Source organism: Trachinotus anak, unplaced genomic scaffold (assembly GCF_046630095.1).
Source record: "Trachinotus anak isolate AG129_WGS33_773 ecotype Australia unplaced genomic scaffold, CSIRO_AGI_Tana_v1 ptg000010l, whole genome shotgun sequence".
NCBI lineage: Eukaryota > Metazoa > Chordata > Actinopteri > Carangiformes > Carangidae > Trachinotus > Trachinotus anak.
In genome coordinates this window covers 16,220,107-16,234,926 of record NW_027273861.1, presented here as the reverse complement: position 1 = coordinate 16,234,926, position 14,820 = coordinate 16,220,107, and the positions used below count along the sequence as shown (strand labels likewise).

The window sequence follows — 14,820 nt, the reverse complement described above, 5'->3', positions numbered from 1 at the left end:
ACTGAACTTTTCAGTTTCATACTTGTAGTTAAGATTTGTCCAGTTGGTTGTCATTTGGTCCTGAATGCTTTCAGTAATTTCAGTAGGCGAGTTTGATTTTATCTGGTGTAATACCATAGGAGCTCCAGATGAATGCAGTGATTCAGACAGTGTCGAACAACCTGTCAAACCACATTTCACTTTAATAGTGACTATTCTTTCTTAGAAACACACAAAAACATTTATTTATAATGAAAACTCTTTAAAACAATAAAAGAATGTAGGCACAGGTTTTAGTTCTTTGTGGTGCAGAATGTCTTATGATTATGTTACAATAAAAGCATTCAGTTTGAAGAAGACCTCACTCTTGTCAATATCGCATGAGTATTCATTAAAACAATCTATCAAACTGCTTCCTACTGTGCCCAAAAGGCAGATAAACCCCTCTCTTGTCCACTGCTTAAAACAACCATCATAACACTCTGGAGTTAGGCAAGAAATCAACAAATCATCTGAGGTGAAGTGAAGCTTCAGAGGGAGGAACAAGGAAGCAGACAAAATCTAAGAGGTGTGGGTTTTAGTTTCATGAGATATGATGAAAGCAGCTTTACAAAACAGGTTTGCAGTTTGCTGTGAAGAAAATGAATATGGCTACATACGTAAGTAAGATGTTCATATGTTTAAAAATGATGATGATGATGATGATAATGATAGTTTTTACTGTTTGTTACACTGCATGGATTGTACACATTTCTTACTCAGAGGTGCCATTTTATTAAAATGCTGACTGTTGTTTTGACTACTCTTGAAAATGAAAGCAGATGTATTGCACTACTGCATGATTCAGTGGCTTAATAGAAGTGCAGAACTCTTACAGCCCTCTGATAACCTGCCCTCCTGTTTGGACCAACATTTCTCTAAAAATAACAAATGAAATCTTAGAAGAGCCTTGAGTTTCAAAAGTTCAGTTCCAAAGTATATGAACAGTGGCAAATTAAAGAAAAAAAAATTAGTGATTGGAAACAATCCTTGCAGATGCTTCTACAGAGGGCATAAGAGGTCACTGAATTTCTTCATTAGTGTAAAATTGGTGTAAATCGTGTGTTATGCCTTTCTCAGTCACCATGCAGCTGTAACACATATATAACACCACACATGCAAATGTGTTACAGCTGTGCAATTCAAATGGTGTGAGTCCAAGTTCACTCTTGACAGTAGTCTGACAAAAGAATTTTAACTCAAGGTCCACTTATTAGCGTCTGAAGCTTTCAACTACACCTCACAGCCTTCATCAAACATGTTTGCTCAGTTGTCGTTATGTGACCTAATTATGGAACTTGGGTCATCGTAACCCCTGTCCAACAGTTCAGGATGGAAAGCTCTGGAAAAAGCTAGTAGGTGGACCATAAGTCAGGTTATGTTCTTGAGATGTCAAATCTATTCACAAATATTTATGTAGGTACTTCACTTTAGGTTTAGTATGATTTCTTTAAATAAGAGTTTGTCCATTTTTTCTCCACTATTTGTCCAAAATAAATGGGACAGCTTTCTATTTTTGTGATTCTGTCACGATTATGTTTGATTGTTTCAGAGAAAAGTGGTGACAATCCTTTTCAATGTTGGGATCCTTTTTCAAGGCTGTGATTCAGATGTGAAATGCAGGAATGACAATGGAGACAAGGTTGACTGGTTGGTGGAAAACTTGAATTGTGGCAGTTTCTATTTTCACCTATTCTCAGGTGGATATTTAACAGAATGTATTTATCTCTGTACCATTAGGTATATTTTATACAAACTGCCCAATGGGAAAAATGGTGGTTTGTCATATATGTACATGGATGAGAGCACTTATGGATGGAAACTTAGCAGAGAGAATATTGACAGTGAAAGTGGCACTCTGGCGAACACCCTGAAACCTCTTCTGGACTCTTACAACATTAAGGTAATGTATTAAAGGACATGACTCTCTGACATGACAGTCCTCAGTAAACACATTCAATCAGAGTTTCACTGCTGTGTTGTAGACTGAAGGCTTTGGGTACATGCTGTATAGTGACCAACCTCCACATCCATATGTTGCCCCTCCATCATTTGGCCACAGTAAAGGTGAGAACAAAAGTGTTCACTTTATCGCTTTCAAAGCCAAAAACATCACAGTGTCACAAACCTCTGTTATTATCGTTTTCTACTGTTTTGCTTCCTAAAGGCGTCGTGATGTTGAACAGAAAAACTGGAGTTTGGCTCTCACACAGTACACCAAAATTTCCAACATATCGCAATAAACGCTTCTGGCCAACTAGTGGAAACGCTAACGCTCAAACGTTTATGTGTGTGACTTATTCCTATAATGACTTCAAAGAAATAGGTAAGTTAATGTCAGTGATATTACCATCTTTGTTTTCCTCATTTACCTGAAGAGATGACAATGCAATTAAAACACTGTCTCTCTAAACTCTTAGGATTGCAGCTCAAGTACATCCACGCTTATTCATATGATTCTGCGTTACCGACAACATTTCCAAATGAGCTGCAATGTGTTGCACAGCGAAGCTGCTACCCTAAGAAAGAACCCTGGTCAAGGGTGAAGACACTGACCTCAGTGGGAGGACAAAAGTTCCACAGCTTTGCAAAATACAAACGATTTGGGGATGGTGAGTGTTTGCTGTTTCAAGAGTTAAAGTTTCATATTAGGTTGATGATATACAGAGCAAAATTAGAAACACATTTACCATATTATTTGCAGTAGCAGCCTGTCTGTCCTGTTGTCTATTGAAAACACCATCATGTGTCCTGTATATCACTGCCTTTTTGTTTTGTTTGAGGTGTTGTTTGGTTATTTACATATAAAAAGTGTATCCCTACTGTCTGTGTGTATACAGGATACTATTAATTTCCATGGTTAATAGTTTTGTTTTCTTCTTTTTTTCCACACTGTTGTAGATCTTTACTCTGGCTTTGTTGCAAAAGAACTGGAGAAGGATCTGTATGTCAAGAGCTGGGGAAAGATGCGTCGCCCTCTGCCTTCTAACTGCAGCGTCCCTCATCATGTGTACAATGTGAAGGAAGTGCAGCTCCCCAACATGAAGCACTTCACTGACACTGTAGATCACTCCAAGTGGTGTGTGACGTCTGATGGAGGTTGGACTTGCATTGCTGATATGAACAGGGAAGTGAGTCAGATGGACAGAGGTGGAGGAGCTATATGCACCAATGACATTGCAGCTGGGAAGGCTTTCTATACATTGGTCAAACAGTATGAACCATGTAAACGTGCACGTACACAAGATCTTTAAAGGCACAAGCCTCATTGAAATGTGAAGAAAAGAGAAGCTGCACTATCAAAAACTAAGACAAAACAGAAACCTGATGTCACTCATCCAGGCTTAAAACTGTAGTCGTGCTTACACACCATATTTTGGTACATGCTCACCCCTGTCTCTTTAGTCTGCATGATGTAGTTTTATAAATGTTCTTATTATGACATGACAGAACTCTTACAGCCCTCTGATAACCTGCCCTCCTGTTTGCACCGACATTCCTCTAAAAATAACAAATGAAATCTTAGAAGAGCCTTGAGTTTAAAAAGTTCAGTTCCAAAGTTTATTATTTAATATAACAAATCACAAAGAGAACAAACATGTTCTACAGATCAAACATGCAAACTTTTCCTTTTTAAGTTGAAGTGGTGTTTTGGTTTTGGATGACATGACGTGTTTCATTTGTTTCAAAGTCCTGAAAGAACCAGTTAGGAGCAGAAATGGAGATTGTGCAAAGTGATTTGTCAAACTCAGAAGAATACAAACGCAACAGTAAATGCAACACTTAAATTCAAACTCTCTGCATTTTATTTACATCCTTTGAGATGTTGGATTTCTATTAAAACAATGGGCTTGACACAACCATACTATTAAGCTTCCCCCCTCTTTTAACAGGAAAGTCAACATCATGGTGCCATGCACAGAATCACAGTCATTTACCGTAAACTTTGTTGATTGAGTAACAAGGAAGCAGATGAAGTGTGGAAAATGTGGGTTTTGGTTTTGACAATGAATAGTGACAAAAGCAGCTTTTTGCAAAGAGGGAGGTACAGTTCACTCTGAACATCTCACAGCGGGACTGAAAAAAATGGACATGCCAAAATATGTAAGTAAAAAAAGTTTACAGGGTTAAAATTTTTTCTAAAACAAAAGTAGATTAAAACCAAAGAATCAAACACTAGATTATTGTTACTGTTGTGATTATTATGCTGAAATGCTGCATTCTTGTTGTTTAAGCCATTTTTATTTGAATACATGATGAAGTAGAAACAACTCTATCCAACTCTTTGGAAATATGAACAAGTGCAAAGATGTTATACTGCATAGGGGGAAATACACCTAAATATTGTTTTTACATTTTTTGAAAACAATATTTTTCTAATACAAGAATAATATTAGGGTGATAATTTGTCTGTTTGACTCAGGATTTTATACTTTATATTTAAGACCATTCAATCGAAATTTGAACTGAATGTAATTTGAATGTCTTTTGTGTTTTCTGTTATTTTACACCATCAAAGAGCAGCGACAAATACCCCGGTTGATTAAATGGCAGTGGGTTTTATATAGCTCAGCGTCTGAGTATCTCTTTTTGACTTGGTGACTATGTAATCTAGTACAGCACTTACTGTATAACTAACTTAATGTAGCAAGTTAGATGCAAAAGAACATGTGTGAAATGCAAAACATAAAGTTTTTGATGCAAAACTACAGACACTAGTGGGGTAAAACATAAAAATATTGTCCCTGTGAATATATCAAAACTGTATGTATAAGCACAAATTCAGGTACCTCAGACATGCGCTTAAATAAATGCAATTTCTAATTTTCCAATTCTGTATACAAGCTATTGTTTTCATACTTTGTCACAGTGCAACAATTGTGCAAACATATTTGCTTATTTGCTTGTGGAAGAAATTTTACTAATATGCTAATTGTTGATTTGACTTGTTGATCTGTTTAGTGTTGAAGGTCCAGGAAGTGGCTTTTTAAAAATACAGACCAGTGATACCTCAGCTTCCTGTTCACACCACCATCTCGCTCCACCATACTTTACAAAGAGGCACTATGTTTTCAACTTTTTCTTGTTATAATCATAATTCTGGTATGATTATGTTCAATTGTTTCAGAGAACAATGATGGCACTGCTCTTCAGCATTGGGATCCTTTGTCAAGAGTGTAATTCAGATGTGACTTGCAAAAATGACAAAGACAAGGAGGTGGATTGGTTGGTTGAAATTTATATGTACACCTACACTATGTACACATTCAGCTAAATATCTAATTGAATATACTGAAAAGCAAGTACCTAAGTTTTACAGTTTTACATTACAGCTATTTATTGCTCTGTTATTAGGTATATTTTATACAAGTTCCCTGGTATGGAAAATGGTGGTTTATCATATCTGTACATGGATGAGAGCACTAATGGATGGGTACTCAGCAGAGAGAACATCAACAGTGAAAGTGGCACTCTGGCGAACACCCTGAAACCTCTTCTTGACTTCTATAAGAAAAAGGTAACGTGTCAAAGGGTATGACTGTCTGGCATGACAGCCTTCAGTAAACACACTAAATCAGAGTTTCACTGCTTTTTTATAGACTGAAGGCTTTGGGTACATGCTGTATAGTGACCAACCTCCAGATCTATATGTTGCCCCTCCATCATTTGGCCACAGTAAAGGTGAGAACAAAAGTGTTCACTTTATTGCTTTCAAAGCAACATTGCAATATCACAAATCCCTGTTTCTATTGTTTTCTACTGTTTTGCTTCCTAAAGGCGTCGTGATGTTGGACAGAAACACTGGAGTTTGGCTCTCACACAGTACACCAAAATTTCCAACATATCGCAATAAACGCTTCTGGCCAACTAGTGGAAACGCTAACGCTCAAACGTTTATGTGTGTGACTTATTCCTATAATGACTTCATAGAAATAGGTAAGTTAATGTCAGTGATATTACCGTCTTTGTTTTCCTCATTTACCTGACGAGATGACAATGCAATTAAAACAATGTTTCTCTAAATTCTTAGGATTGCAGCTCAAGTACATCCACGCTTATTCATATGATTCTGAATTATCAACATTTCCAAATGAGCTGCGATGTGTTGCACAGCGAAGCTGCTACCCTAAGAGAGAACCCTGGTCAAGGGTGAAGACACTGACCTCAGTGGGAGGACAAAAGTTCCACAGCTTTGCAAAATACAAACGATTTGGGGATGGTGAGTGTTTGCAGTATCAAGTATATTTATCAGAGGCAGGTAGGCCACATCCAGAATGATATTAAGTCTTTAAAAAAAAGTGGTTCATGTTTCCATTCCACCCACAAGATGCTTTGGCCTTGGTGATATTCAGGGTTTTCATGGGGCTAGAAAATTCATGTTAGATTAATGATGGATACGTTTTTTTTAATGTTTTTCTTAGCAGAGTAAAACCAGAGACATGTATTTTGTGGGTATGTATTTAAAAAACATTGTGTATATATTCAGAGGGGAAGTGTTTTTTCACGGTTAATAGTTTTATGTTCTGTTTCATCCCCCTATTCTTTTGTAGATCTTTACTCTGGCTTTATTGCAAAAGAACTGGGGAAGGATCTGTACGTCAAGAGCTGGGGAAAGATGCGTCGCTCTCTGCCTTCTAACTGCAGCGTCCCTCATCATGTGTACAATGTGAAGGAAGTGCAGCTCCCCAACATGGAGCCCTTCACTGACACTGTAGATCACTCCAAGTGGTGTGTGACACCTGGTGGTGGCTGGACCTGCATCGCTGATATGAACAGGGAAGTGAGTCAGATGGACAGAGGTGGAGGAGCTATGTGTATTGAAAACTCTGGAATTGCACAGGTTTTCACTGACATGACCAAAAGGTATGATCCATGTGAGCCTGTGCCTCTGCATAATCAAAAGGTGTTCAATACAGGGAAGAGCCCAGCAGCTGGAAAGAGCAAAAAAATTGGCAAAAAAAAACCAAACAAAAAACCGCTTGCACCGTTTGCACCGTGGCTGACTTTGTGCTGTACAAAAACAGAGGCCTGTGGATGTTGTTCATTCACTCCCCCTAACCACATTTCTTCCTACCAGTCGAGGAATGTGAACCAGCAAAGTTTTAATCCAAAGCCCGCTTGTCTTCTTCTTCTTTTTTTTTTTTCTTTTTCAAAACTTTATCTCCTGCATGTAATGTTCATTTTTTCAATGAAAATAAATAGACTAAAGGTTTCCCTTCATTGTTGGCCTGTTTTTCTTCCAGAAAAATGAATGAATATACTGATTCTGATAAAACCATCTTTAACTGAACCCAAGTGTTTGTCCAACTAATAAAATATGTTTGCATCAGCATTGGATATTAGAGGATGATGAATCAACTTAAACTACTTAAAACTGCAATGTACAAGCAAGTTCTAGCCAAATCAACACTTTACTATGCTAACTACATTCTATTTATATGTATAACTACAGATCATTTCAAATATCACATTATTGATCTTGCCTAAATTAGTTGTTTGCCATTAACCATTGTCATGCGTAATTTCTAATTTCTAATTATTAGATTTATAAATTCAAATCACCATAGCTGTAGTTATGGCAACTGTTGTAGGAAAAGCGCTCAAGGTTTTTACAAAGAAGAAGTAAGGCATACAAGTAGAATCTCAACATTTTAAGTTGTATAGTATTTGCGATAAAATGCACATAAAGATGAGAAATATGCTCCTTCATGGTTGGATTAATCTGCTGGATGGCCCCAGGGTGAAAAGTTGTTGCTGATAGGGATATTATAAAGTATTCTCAGTATTCTCAGGGCTGAACTCTTCAACTTTTATATCACACTTGTCTGACCATGACTAAGTAACTAACAGCAAAGTGCATTTACTCAGCTTTGTGCTCGGCAGCTTGTACTTAACTTGGGTATTTCCTTTCCATGACACTGCTTTACCCCACCACAGTTCAAAGAGAAATACTGCACATTTTACATTCCTGGACAAGTTACTAGGTTCTTTAAACATCATTGCACATAATTGTATGAATCTATATACATACATTTTATTTATAGGCGCCTTTGAAGGCACTCAAGGACACCTTACAACACACAGCTAAAAATAGCAAAATAGGTAAAATAGCAAATACAAGACATAAAATGCAAAATAGCCTAAATTAGAATTGATGTAATTGCATTTAAAAAAAATCATGATTGCATAGAATGAATAGAAGAACAAAATAGGCAAGTTTAAAGAGGTAGATAGGAAGAGAGTCAACATCAGGGGTGTCATGCAGGAGTGAGCTCCAGGGTCCAGGGAAGACCCGCCCCTGGAGAAATCTTCTTCTCCGCTGTTTCTCCTCCGCGCCACCAGGGGTCGCACAGGTTCATCCGCGGCCACAAGCCGGTGACCTCCTGTCCCGGACGTGAAGGCACCAGCAGGCAGGAGCGGCAGGAGCAGCAGCGGTGGCACATGTGGAAAAATAAAACAGACAGCTGACACGAAATGGATATCACGGAGGTCCCTGTGAGTCAGGACAACAGAGGTAAGAAGAAGAAGAACAAGAAGCCGAAGAAGAAGAAGAGTGTGGCCGAGGAGGGAGACGGAGGAGGAGGAGGAGGAGCGGAGAAGAAAGAGGAGAAGATGGAGAAGAGTGAGGCGGCGTCTGCCTTCCCCCCCACCTTCAGTGTGTCCGAAATCAAGAACAAACAGCGAAGACACCTCATGTTCATGAAACTCAAGCAGGAGAAAAGAAAGGTAACAGGCTGAGACCAGCTGGAGCTGGTTTGAAGGCTGAGAGCTTCAGGTCTGGTGTGGCTGAGCGTTGTGGAGGCTGTTGATGTTTACCTCATGGCCACATTAACCTCCACGCTTCCCCCGGGCCTGAAATTATTTACTGGGTCCCTGTTGACCCCCCCACACACACACACACACTATACATGGCAGTTTCATTATGTCCCCTGGCATCCAGGAACTCAGGTCTGTAAAGATGAAACTGATTGGTCAATAATCAGAACATTAATTGACATTTGAAGGTGTCATCTTTGGCTCTGGGAACTTGTGATCTGCAGTTTCCACAATATTTTGACATTTTATAGACAAATCAACTCAAAACAAATCAATAATGAAAATAATTATAGCTAGTTTAATTGAGCTTAACATTGTAACTGGTCTTAAACTTGCTTAATTAGTCTGACCTGCAGCCTAATAACTCAAGTCATTCATTTTAGATATATATGGACTGAGTAACTGTTCTAATACTTGTAAACGTGTAACCAGATAATGATTTTCCTTTTGATTAAATACATCACAGGGTGTCCAGATTATTTCCTGACAAGAGTAATTGATTAATTAATTAATCAACTTTCACTGCTGTGTCGAATTTAAATTAAAAGCCCCACCTTAATGTTTTTTCTTCATATTTCAGCAAAAGATGCAGCTGAGGAAAAAGAAGAAAAAAGAAAGGGAAGCTTTAGGTGACAAGGTGAGTCCTTTCTGTGTCTTGTTCCAAATGTGTCCATCATCAGTCAGAAACTGATTTTATCGCTTGGCTTCCTAGATGAAGTTTACCATTAAACAAAAGTCGCATTAATTTTGGGCATTAATTACTTCATTAATTTTGTCCTTTATGTAGGCACCACCAAAAGAGGTCCCAAAGACAATAGAGAACCAGAGGGTGTACGACGAGACAACAGTTGACCCAGAAGACGAAGAGGTATGGTGCAGGTTTGGTTGAGTTTATTCAGATGATCTCAGGTTATATTTGTCGTGAAATTGCATTAATCTTTTTGTCGTCTACAGGTTGCATTTGACGAGGGGACTGATGAATTTTCTGCCTACTTCAACGGGCTCACGAACCCCAAAGTGCTCATCACAACATCAGACAGACCCAGAGGGGTGAGTGGCTGCTACTTGACATTTTTTTTTTTTTTTTTTTATCATTTCATCAAAGTCACCTTAATGTCAGCCATTGGTAATCATACACTTGAGGAAATGGACTTTGGCCTTTTTAAATTATACACCTCTGGTATATTATTTTGATGCATTTCAAACTTAGTGTTTACATACATGATCATTCTTGCTCCTGTTAATTACATTTAACCAATGTGGTAAAGGCTAATTCATATTGTTAGGCTCTCTAATTTATTTCAGCTGCACTGTGATTCAACCTGATATGAAAGTTTCTTGATTTATCAAATGATAAAGTGTATTACTTGATCTGCTTTACGTATCAAAATAAGGTTTTGCAACTTGGCATAATGCGGCAGGTAATAAAATGTTGAGGCTGTTTGTCAGTCAGTGTGTGTTGACTGAAATTTACCAACTCAGGACGATCCAACACTTCGTATTAGATAAATTGGAGTTGCTGTTGGGGCTTCATTTGTTATTTCCAAACACTCTGTTCTGTCCATACCTTCAACACGCTGATGTGTGTCTTACAGAGGACGGTGAGGTTTTGTGAGCAGCTGGCCACAGTCATCCCAAACGCCCACGTGTACTACAGAAGAGGTTTGGCCCTGAAGAGGATCATTCCCCAGTGCGTTGCCAGAAACTTCACGTACCTCATGGTCATCAACGAGGATCGCAAAGTGCCCAGTATCCTGAAAGGCAGCTGTGCCAGGAGAGAGGAGCATGATGCATAATGCTCTCTACTGCTTTATTTCATCCAGTGTTTATTACACTGCTGTAATGTGGATAAAGAGTGACAGTTTTGTGTTGACACTTCTGCTGACGTGAGCTGTAGGTTTCCTCAGGGCAGCTTCCTTAACCGCAACTTTTAGATGGTATGGTTCTCTGTCACCTCCCCGATGGGCCGACTGCACACTTCAAGGTCAGCAGTGTTCGACTACGGAAGGAGATAAAGGCAAGTACAGACACCCATACTCTTTTCACTGTTAGCTACTCTGGTTTGATCATGTTGGAAATATGCAGTACAGTAATATTAAATGTGTATAACACCTGGCTTACAAGGAGATAATATAGGTCCATAATGTGTGCTTGGAGTGGGAAGCAGGGGAAACCAACACCTTTCATTAAAATTGAGGAAGTGCCTCTGAAGAACTCCAAAGCTCATTTTCATTTTCTGTATTTAAAAATTATTACCAAATTTAATTGCATTGCCATCAATATCATTGTTTCGTCCTATCGCTAATGAGGCAGAAATTAGTTGAAAGGGACAGTTTGGGTGCCTCAAACATAGCTGTGTGATCCCAACATCATTTTAATATTTTCTCTCTGCAGAGACGGGGTAAAGATCCCACAGAACACTCTCCAGAGGTGATTCTGAACAACTTCACCACACGTCTGGGCCACAGCATCGGCCGGCTGTTCGCTGCCCTCTTTCCGCAAGACCCCCAGTTTGTGGGTCGACAAGTCGCCACCTTCCACAACCAGAGAGACTTCATCTTTTTCAGATTCCACAGGTGAACATTTAAAGTGTGATTTCTAACTTGGAGCCGGACATGATGATCTTCTAATATGACGTTTTGCAATAGTGTGAGAGAAGTTTTCTTTCTTAATGTAGACGGTCAAACAAATGTTTCTTTGCGCCTTTAAAAGGTACATCTTCAAGAATGAGAAGAAAGTTGGCATTCAGGAGCTGGGACCACGCTTCACCCTCAAACTCCGCTCTCTACAGAAAGGCACCTTCGACTCAAAGTTTGGAGAGTATGAGTGGGTCCTGAAGGTGAGTCTTTTTTTTTTTTTTTTAAGATGCCAGAAGAGCTATAAAGGTGGAGCTAATGGAGTGTAATGTCTGAGCGCTTTGTTAATAGTTTTTTTTTTATTCAACAAATGGTAGTTCTTTTAAATTCGTTGATCTCTTTGCTGCTAGTTGTTACTTAGCCATGCATAAATGATTGCAATGTACTTGACTAACATGTTAAAAGTACTTTTGTATATGCAAAACACAATAGAAGAATGACTGTTTTGCACTTGGGCTTTTCTTGTATTACAATAACACTAAAAGAAACTCTACTTTTTCTGTTTCCAGCGCCATGAGATGGACGCCTGCAGACGGAAGTTCCAGCTTTGAGTAAATAACAACGTTCCTTTGTGGTCAGAGAAAGGATGACTTTGATTATTAAGATATTACAGCCGTTTGTGGACTTATGGACTTTATAGTGAATATGCCAGATTCTTTGTGGATAACCAGTGGCAGCAATTATCACTTGTCCCATCAGCACAATTAGAGGTTCAACACTGACGCTGGAGATTCAGGTTCTCCCTGAAAAACGACTGCATCTGCAAAGCCTGGAGAGCAAGTGTGGAACAGGAACCTGCAGCTCATGGCAAAGACTTTTACCCTGTCTGTTAGCTGGCAGACACCAGAGGAGGGACATGGAGTCACTCAACATGAACCCCAATAACCCGAGAATTCTGACCTGCATGGACGTTGTATTGGCATATATGCAGTTCCTATGAAATGTATTCTCTCCTTAAGTCACGTGTGAGCCTGCCCTGGTCATATTTATTTGTTGCATCTTGGTCTGTGCAAATGACAAAGGACTAAATAATTGCATATGACACATTTACCACACTTCACAGATTTCTAAATGTGAATACTCATTTTAATAAAAGTTCAGAATGTGGAAATACCATTTATTTCTTTCTCAAAATCACTCATGAAAAATGTACAATTCAAAAGGCACATGTGTGTTTTGATACGGTAAGTTACTTTAAAGCAAGTTGGTTAAGACAACAATCATGCCACCTAAGCACCTGGAAATGTTTCCGTATGAGATTTTACAAAGGCAAAAGTAAAATTAAAAAAAAAAAAAAAAAAAAAAAAAAAACCAAAACAAAAACACTTAAGTTAGTCATTTGTCCCCAAATTCCCTAACACTCCTGAGACGATTCCAGTCCATGATGCAGGATCCTGCAGCCCAGTTCCACAAGGCACCACAATGTCCAAAACCTGCAGAAATGTAAAACAAACTATAACACCACTACACACCAACATGTTGAGCTTGTAATTTATGGCCTCCGACATGTCACTTCAGAGGCAATAAACCAGCACCAGAACTAAAATGTGTGAAAATTGAATCTGCCTTGCTGTTTGATGTCGTAGGTTATTAAGATTTTTCCAGGTGCAGCAGACAATGTAACTAAAATAGCACCATGCTGGGATGCACATGCTTTTACTTTAATTCAATACAAATAACATATGTCAGGCATTATTTCAAAAGAAGGTTAAGCTTTTCAGACAGGCCTATCCTCTTCCATAAAGATTGTGATACAACTTTGAAAGTTTAGTGATATGCCAAGAAAAAGAAATAAGAAATTCCAGTTTCCAAAATGTCAAAATAATGACGATAAATATTAAGTTGGACTTCTAGTTTCTTACTTTTCAACCTCGTGCACCCATTGTTGAACCTCAAACTGAAGTCAAGATCCCAAAGTTTCCAATAGTTTACATCAAGCTGAACTACAGGGAGATGCGTATAAAACAATGAACAGTACATGAAATATTTCCATTCGATCAATAAAATGTTGTAACGAGCTGACAGAAAATGTGATAACTGTCATACAGTTTTGTATATTAAGTAAAGTAACTTAAAAATCAAGTTGTAGGGGTTAAAACAGTGCATCTCTTTGGCAGCATACTTCAGAGGTTGTAGTGATGTAGTGTAGAGCAGCTACATTTAGTTGATTAGTTGATGGAGTGAAAATTAATTGGCAATGACCGATAACTGAATCACCGTTTAAGCAAACTTTACTGGTTTCAGCTTCTCAAATGTTCATATTTGATGGATTCCTTACTCTTCTATGACAGCAAACTGAATATCTGCATTTCAGACCGGTCGTACAGACAAGATGGGGAGGGGGGGAGATGGCTTTTGGAAATTGTGATGGGTTGAAAATAGGTGTGTAATATGTATCCAAACTGAAATGACCTGAAGTTATGATTCAGGGAAAAATGCAGCTGTGGAAGGTCACTCACTACATATACTTATATTCATATCATTCACTCATGTCAGGCTGTGCAGACTTCTTTTTGGAGATTTCCTCTGAATTACTTAAATACTTAATACATATTTAATACTTTTGAGGTTTAGACAAAAGATGAAGATGCCAAAAAAATGGATTATGCTTTTATCTAAATAACATTTTACTTGTAATGGAGTAAGTTTACAGTGTGGCATTAGTCATTTTGCTCCAGTAAAGTGTTTTCTTCCACCTCTGGCAGTATCAAGACAGAGACGATGTGGTGTGGTACTCACAGAGGCGGGGGTCGCTGTGCTATAGGAAGGAGCAGACTTTCTGTGGTCTGAACGGGTTGGTGCTGGACGACATGCCGGTGAGCAGGGGGTCCTGCTGGGCGTTCTGCAGGCAGAACTGCTGCAGGTCCGCGGCGGCCTGGGACACCTGGGGAAGACAACCCAGTCCCGATAAGTTAGCCACCTTTTAAATGAGTAAAAGCTGCCGTGTAACCTGAGTGAACATCGGACCCGTTAAGCGACACCACCCGCGTTAAAACAACAAGAGAAACCAAGCGACAGTGAAACACACGCCCTGAAACCACCGACCCCCAGCGTTACCTTCACTCTGTTAATGCCGGCCTCAAGGCGCAACTGCTGGACGATTTTCTTCATCGCTGTGATGTTGGACGATCCCGACATTGTGGAGATTTGGAGAGACTTTCGTCCAAATAATGGCGGATGTGAAACTTTTAAGAAAAGTAACTCGTTGATGGTGGCTAGCTTGCTAACAACTTCTTCCTCAACAAAGCGTTTCCGGTTTTCTTTAAAGGCGTGCCCACCATTGTTACCTTCACGGGATATGAGTAAATCTCTAGACTGTTTTTTTCCCGTTATTTTGGCTGGAAATTAT

General features: G+C 39.0%; 4 protein-coding genes across 4 annotated transcripts; 3 read left to right on the top strand and 1 right to left on the bottom strand.

The window, feature by feature from the left end:
- The first annotated feature begins 500 nt into the window (after positions 1 to 500).
- Positions 501 to 3,431, top strand: LOC139627220 (deoxyribonuclease-2-alpha-like). Its single transcript, XM_071487952.1, has 7 exons — positions 501 to 638; positions 1,571 to 1,668; positions 1,759 to 1,921; positions 2,004 to 2,085; positions 2,186 to 2,344; positions 2,439 to 2,630; positions 2,920 to 3,431. The coding sequence occupies exons 1-7, from the start codon at positions 621 to 623 to the stop codon at positions 3,270 to 3,272; spliced, it is 1,065 nt and encodes a 354-aa protein (XP_071344053.1). The 5' UTR covers positions 501 to 620; the 3' UTR covers positions 3,273 to 3,431.
- Positions 3,432 to 3,616: 185 nt separating this feature from the next.
- On the top strand, positions 3,617 to 8,487 carry LOC139626395 (deoxyribonuclease-2-alpha-like). Its single transcript, XM_071486709.1, has 8 exons — positions 3,617 to 4,122; positions 5,147 to 5,244; positions 5,374 to 5,536; positions 5,619 to 5,700; positions 5,797 to 5,955; positions 6,050 to 6,238; positions 6,570 to 7,228; positions 8,362 to 8,487. The coding sequence occupies exons 1-8, from the start codon at positions 4,105 to 4,107 to the stop codon at positions 8,485 to 8,487; spliced, it is 1,494 nt and encodes a 497-aa protein (XP_071342810.1). The 5' UTR covers positions 3,617 to 4,104.
- rpf1 (ribosome production factor 1 homolog) lies at positions 8,406 to 12,587 on the top strand. Its single transcript, XM_071487944.1, has 9 exons — positions 8,406 to 8,745; positions 9,416 to 9,472; positions 9,623 to 9,703; positions 9,790 to 9,885; positions 10,431 to 10,584; positions 10,770 to 10,852; positions 11,230 to 11,411; positions 11,548 to 11,674; positions 11,981 to 12,587. The coding sequence occupies exons 1-9, from the start codon at positions 8,494 to 8,496 to the stop codon at positions 12,020 to 12,022; spliced, it is 1,074 nt and encodes a 357-aa protein (XP_071344045.1). The 5' UTR covers positions 8,406 to 8,493; the 3' UTR covers positions 12,023 to 12,587.
- Positions 12,575 to 14,746, bottom strand: LOC139627216 (guanine nucleotide-binding protein G(I)/G(S)/G(O) subunit gamma-5). Its single transcript, XM_071487945.1, has 3 exons — positions 14,529 to 14,746; positions 14,211 to 14,355; positions 12,575 to 12,904 (listed from the first exon to the last, which is right to left on the bottom strand). Exons 1-2 carry the CDS (start codon positions 14,607 to 14,609, stop codon positions 14,230 to 14,232), a joined length of 207 nt encoding a protein of 68 aa, XP_071344046.1. The 5' UTR covers positions 14,610 to 14,746; the 3' UTR covers positions 12,575 to 12,904; positions 14,211 to 14,229.
- Between the last annotated feature and the right edge of the window lie 74 nt (positions 14,747 to 14,820).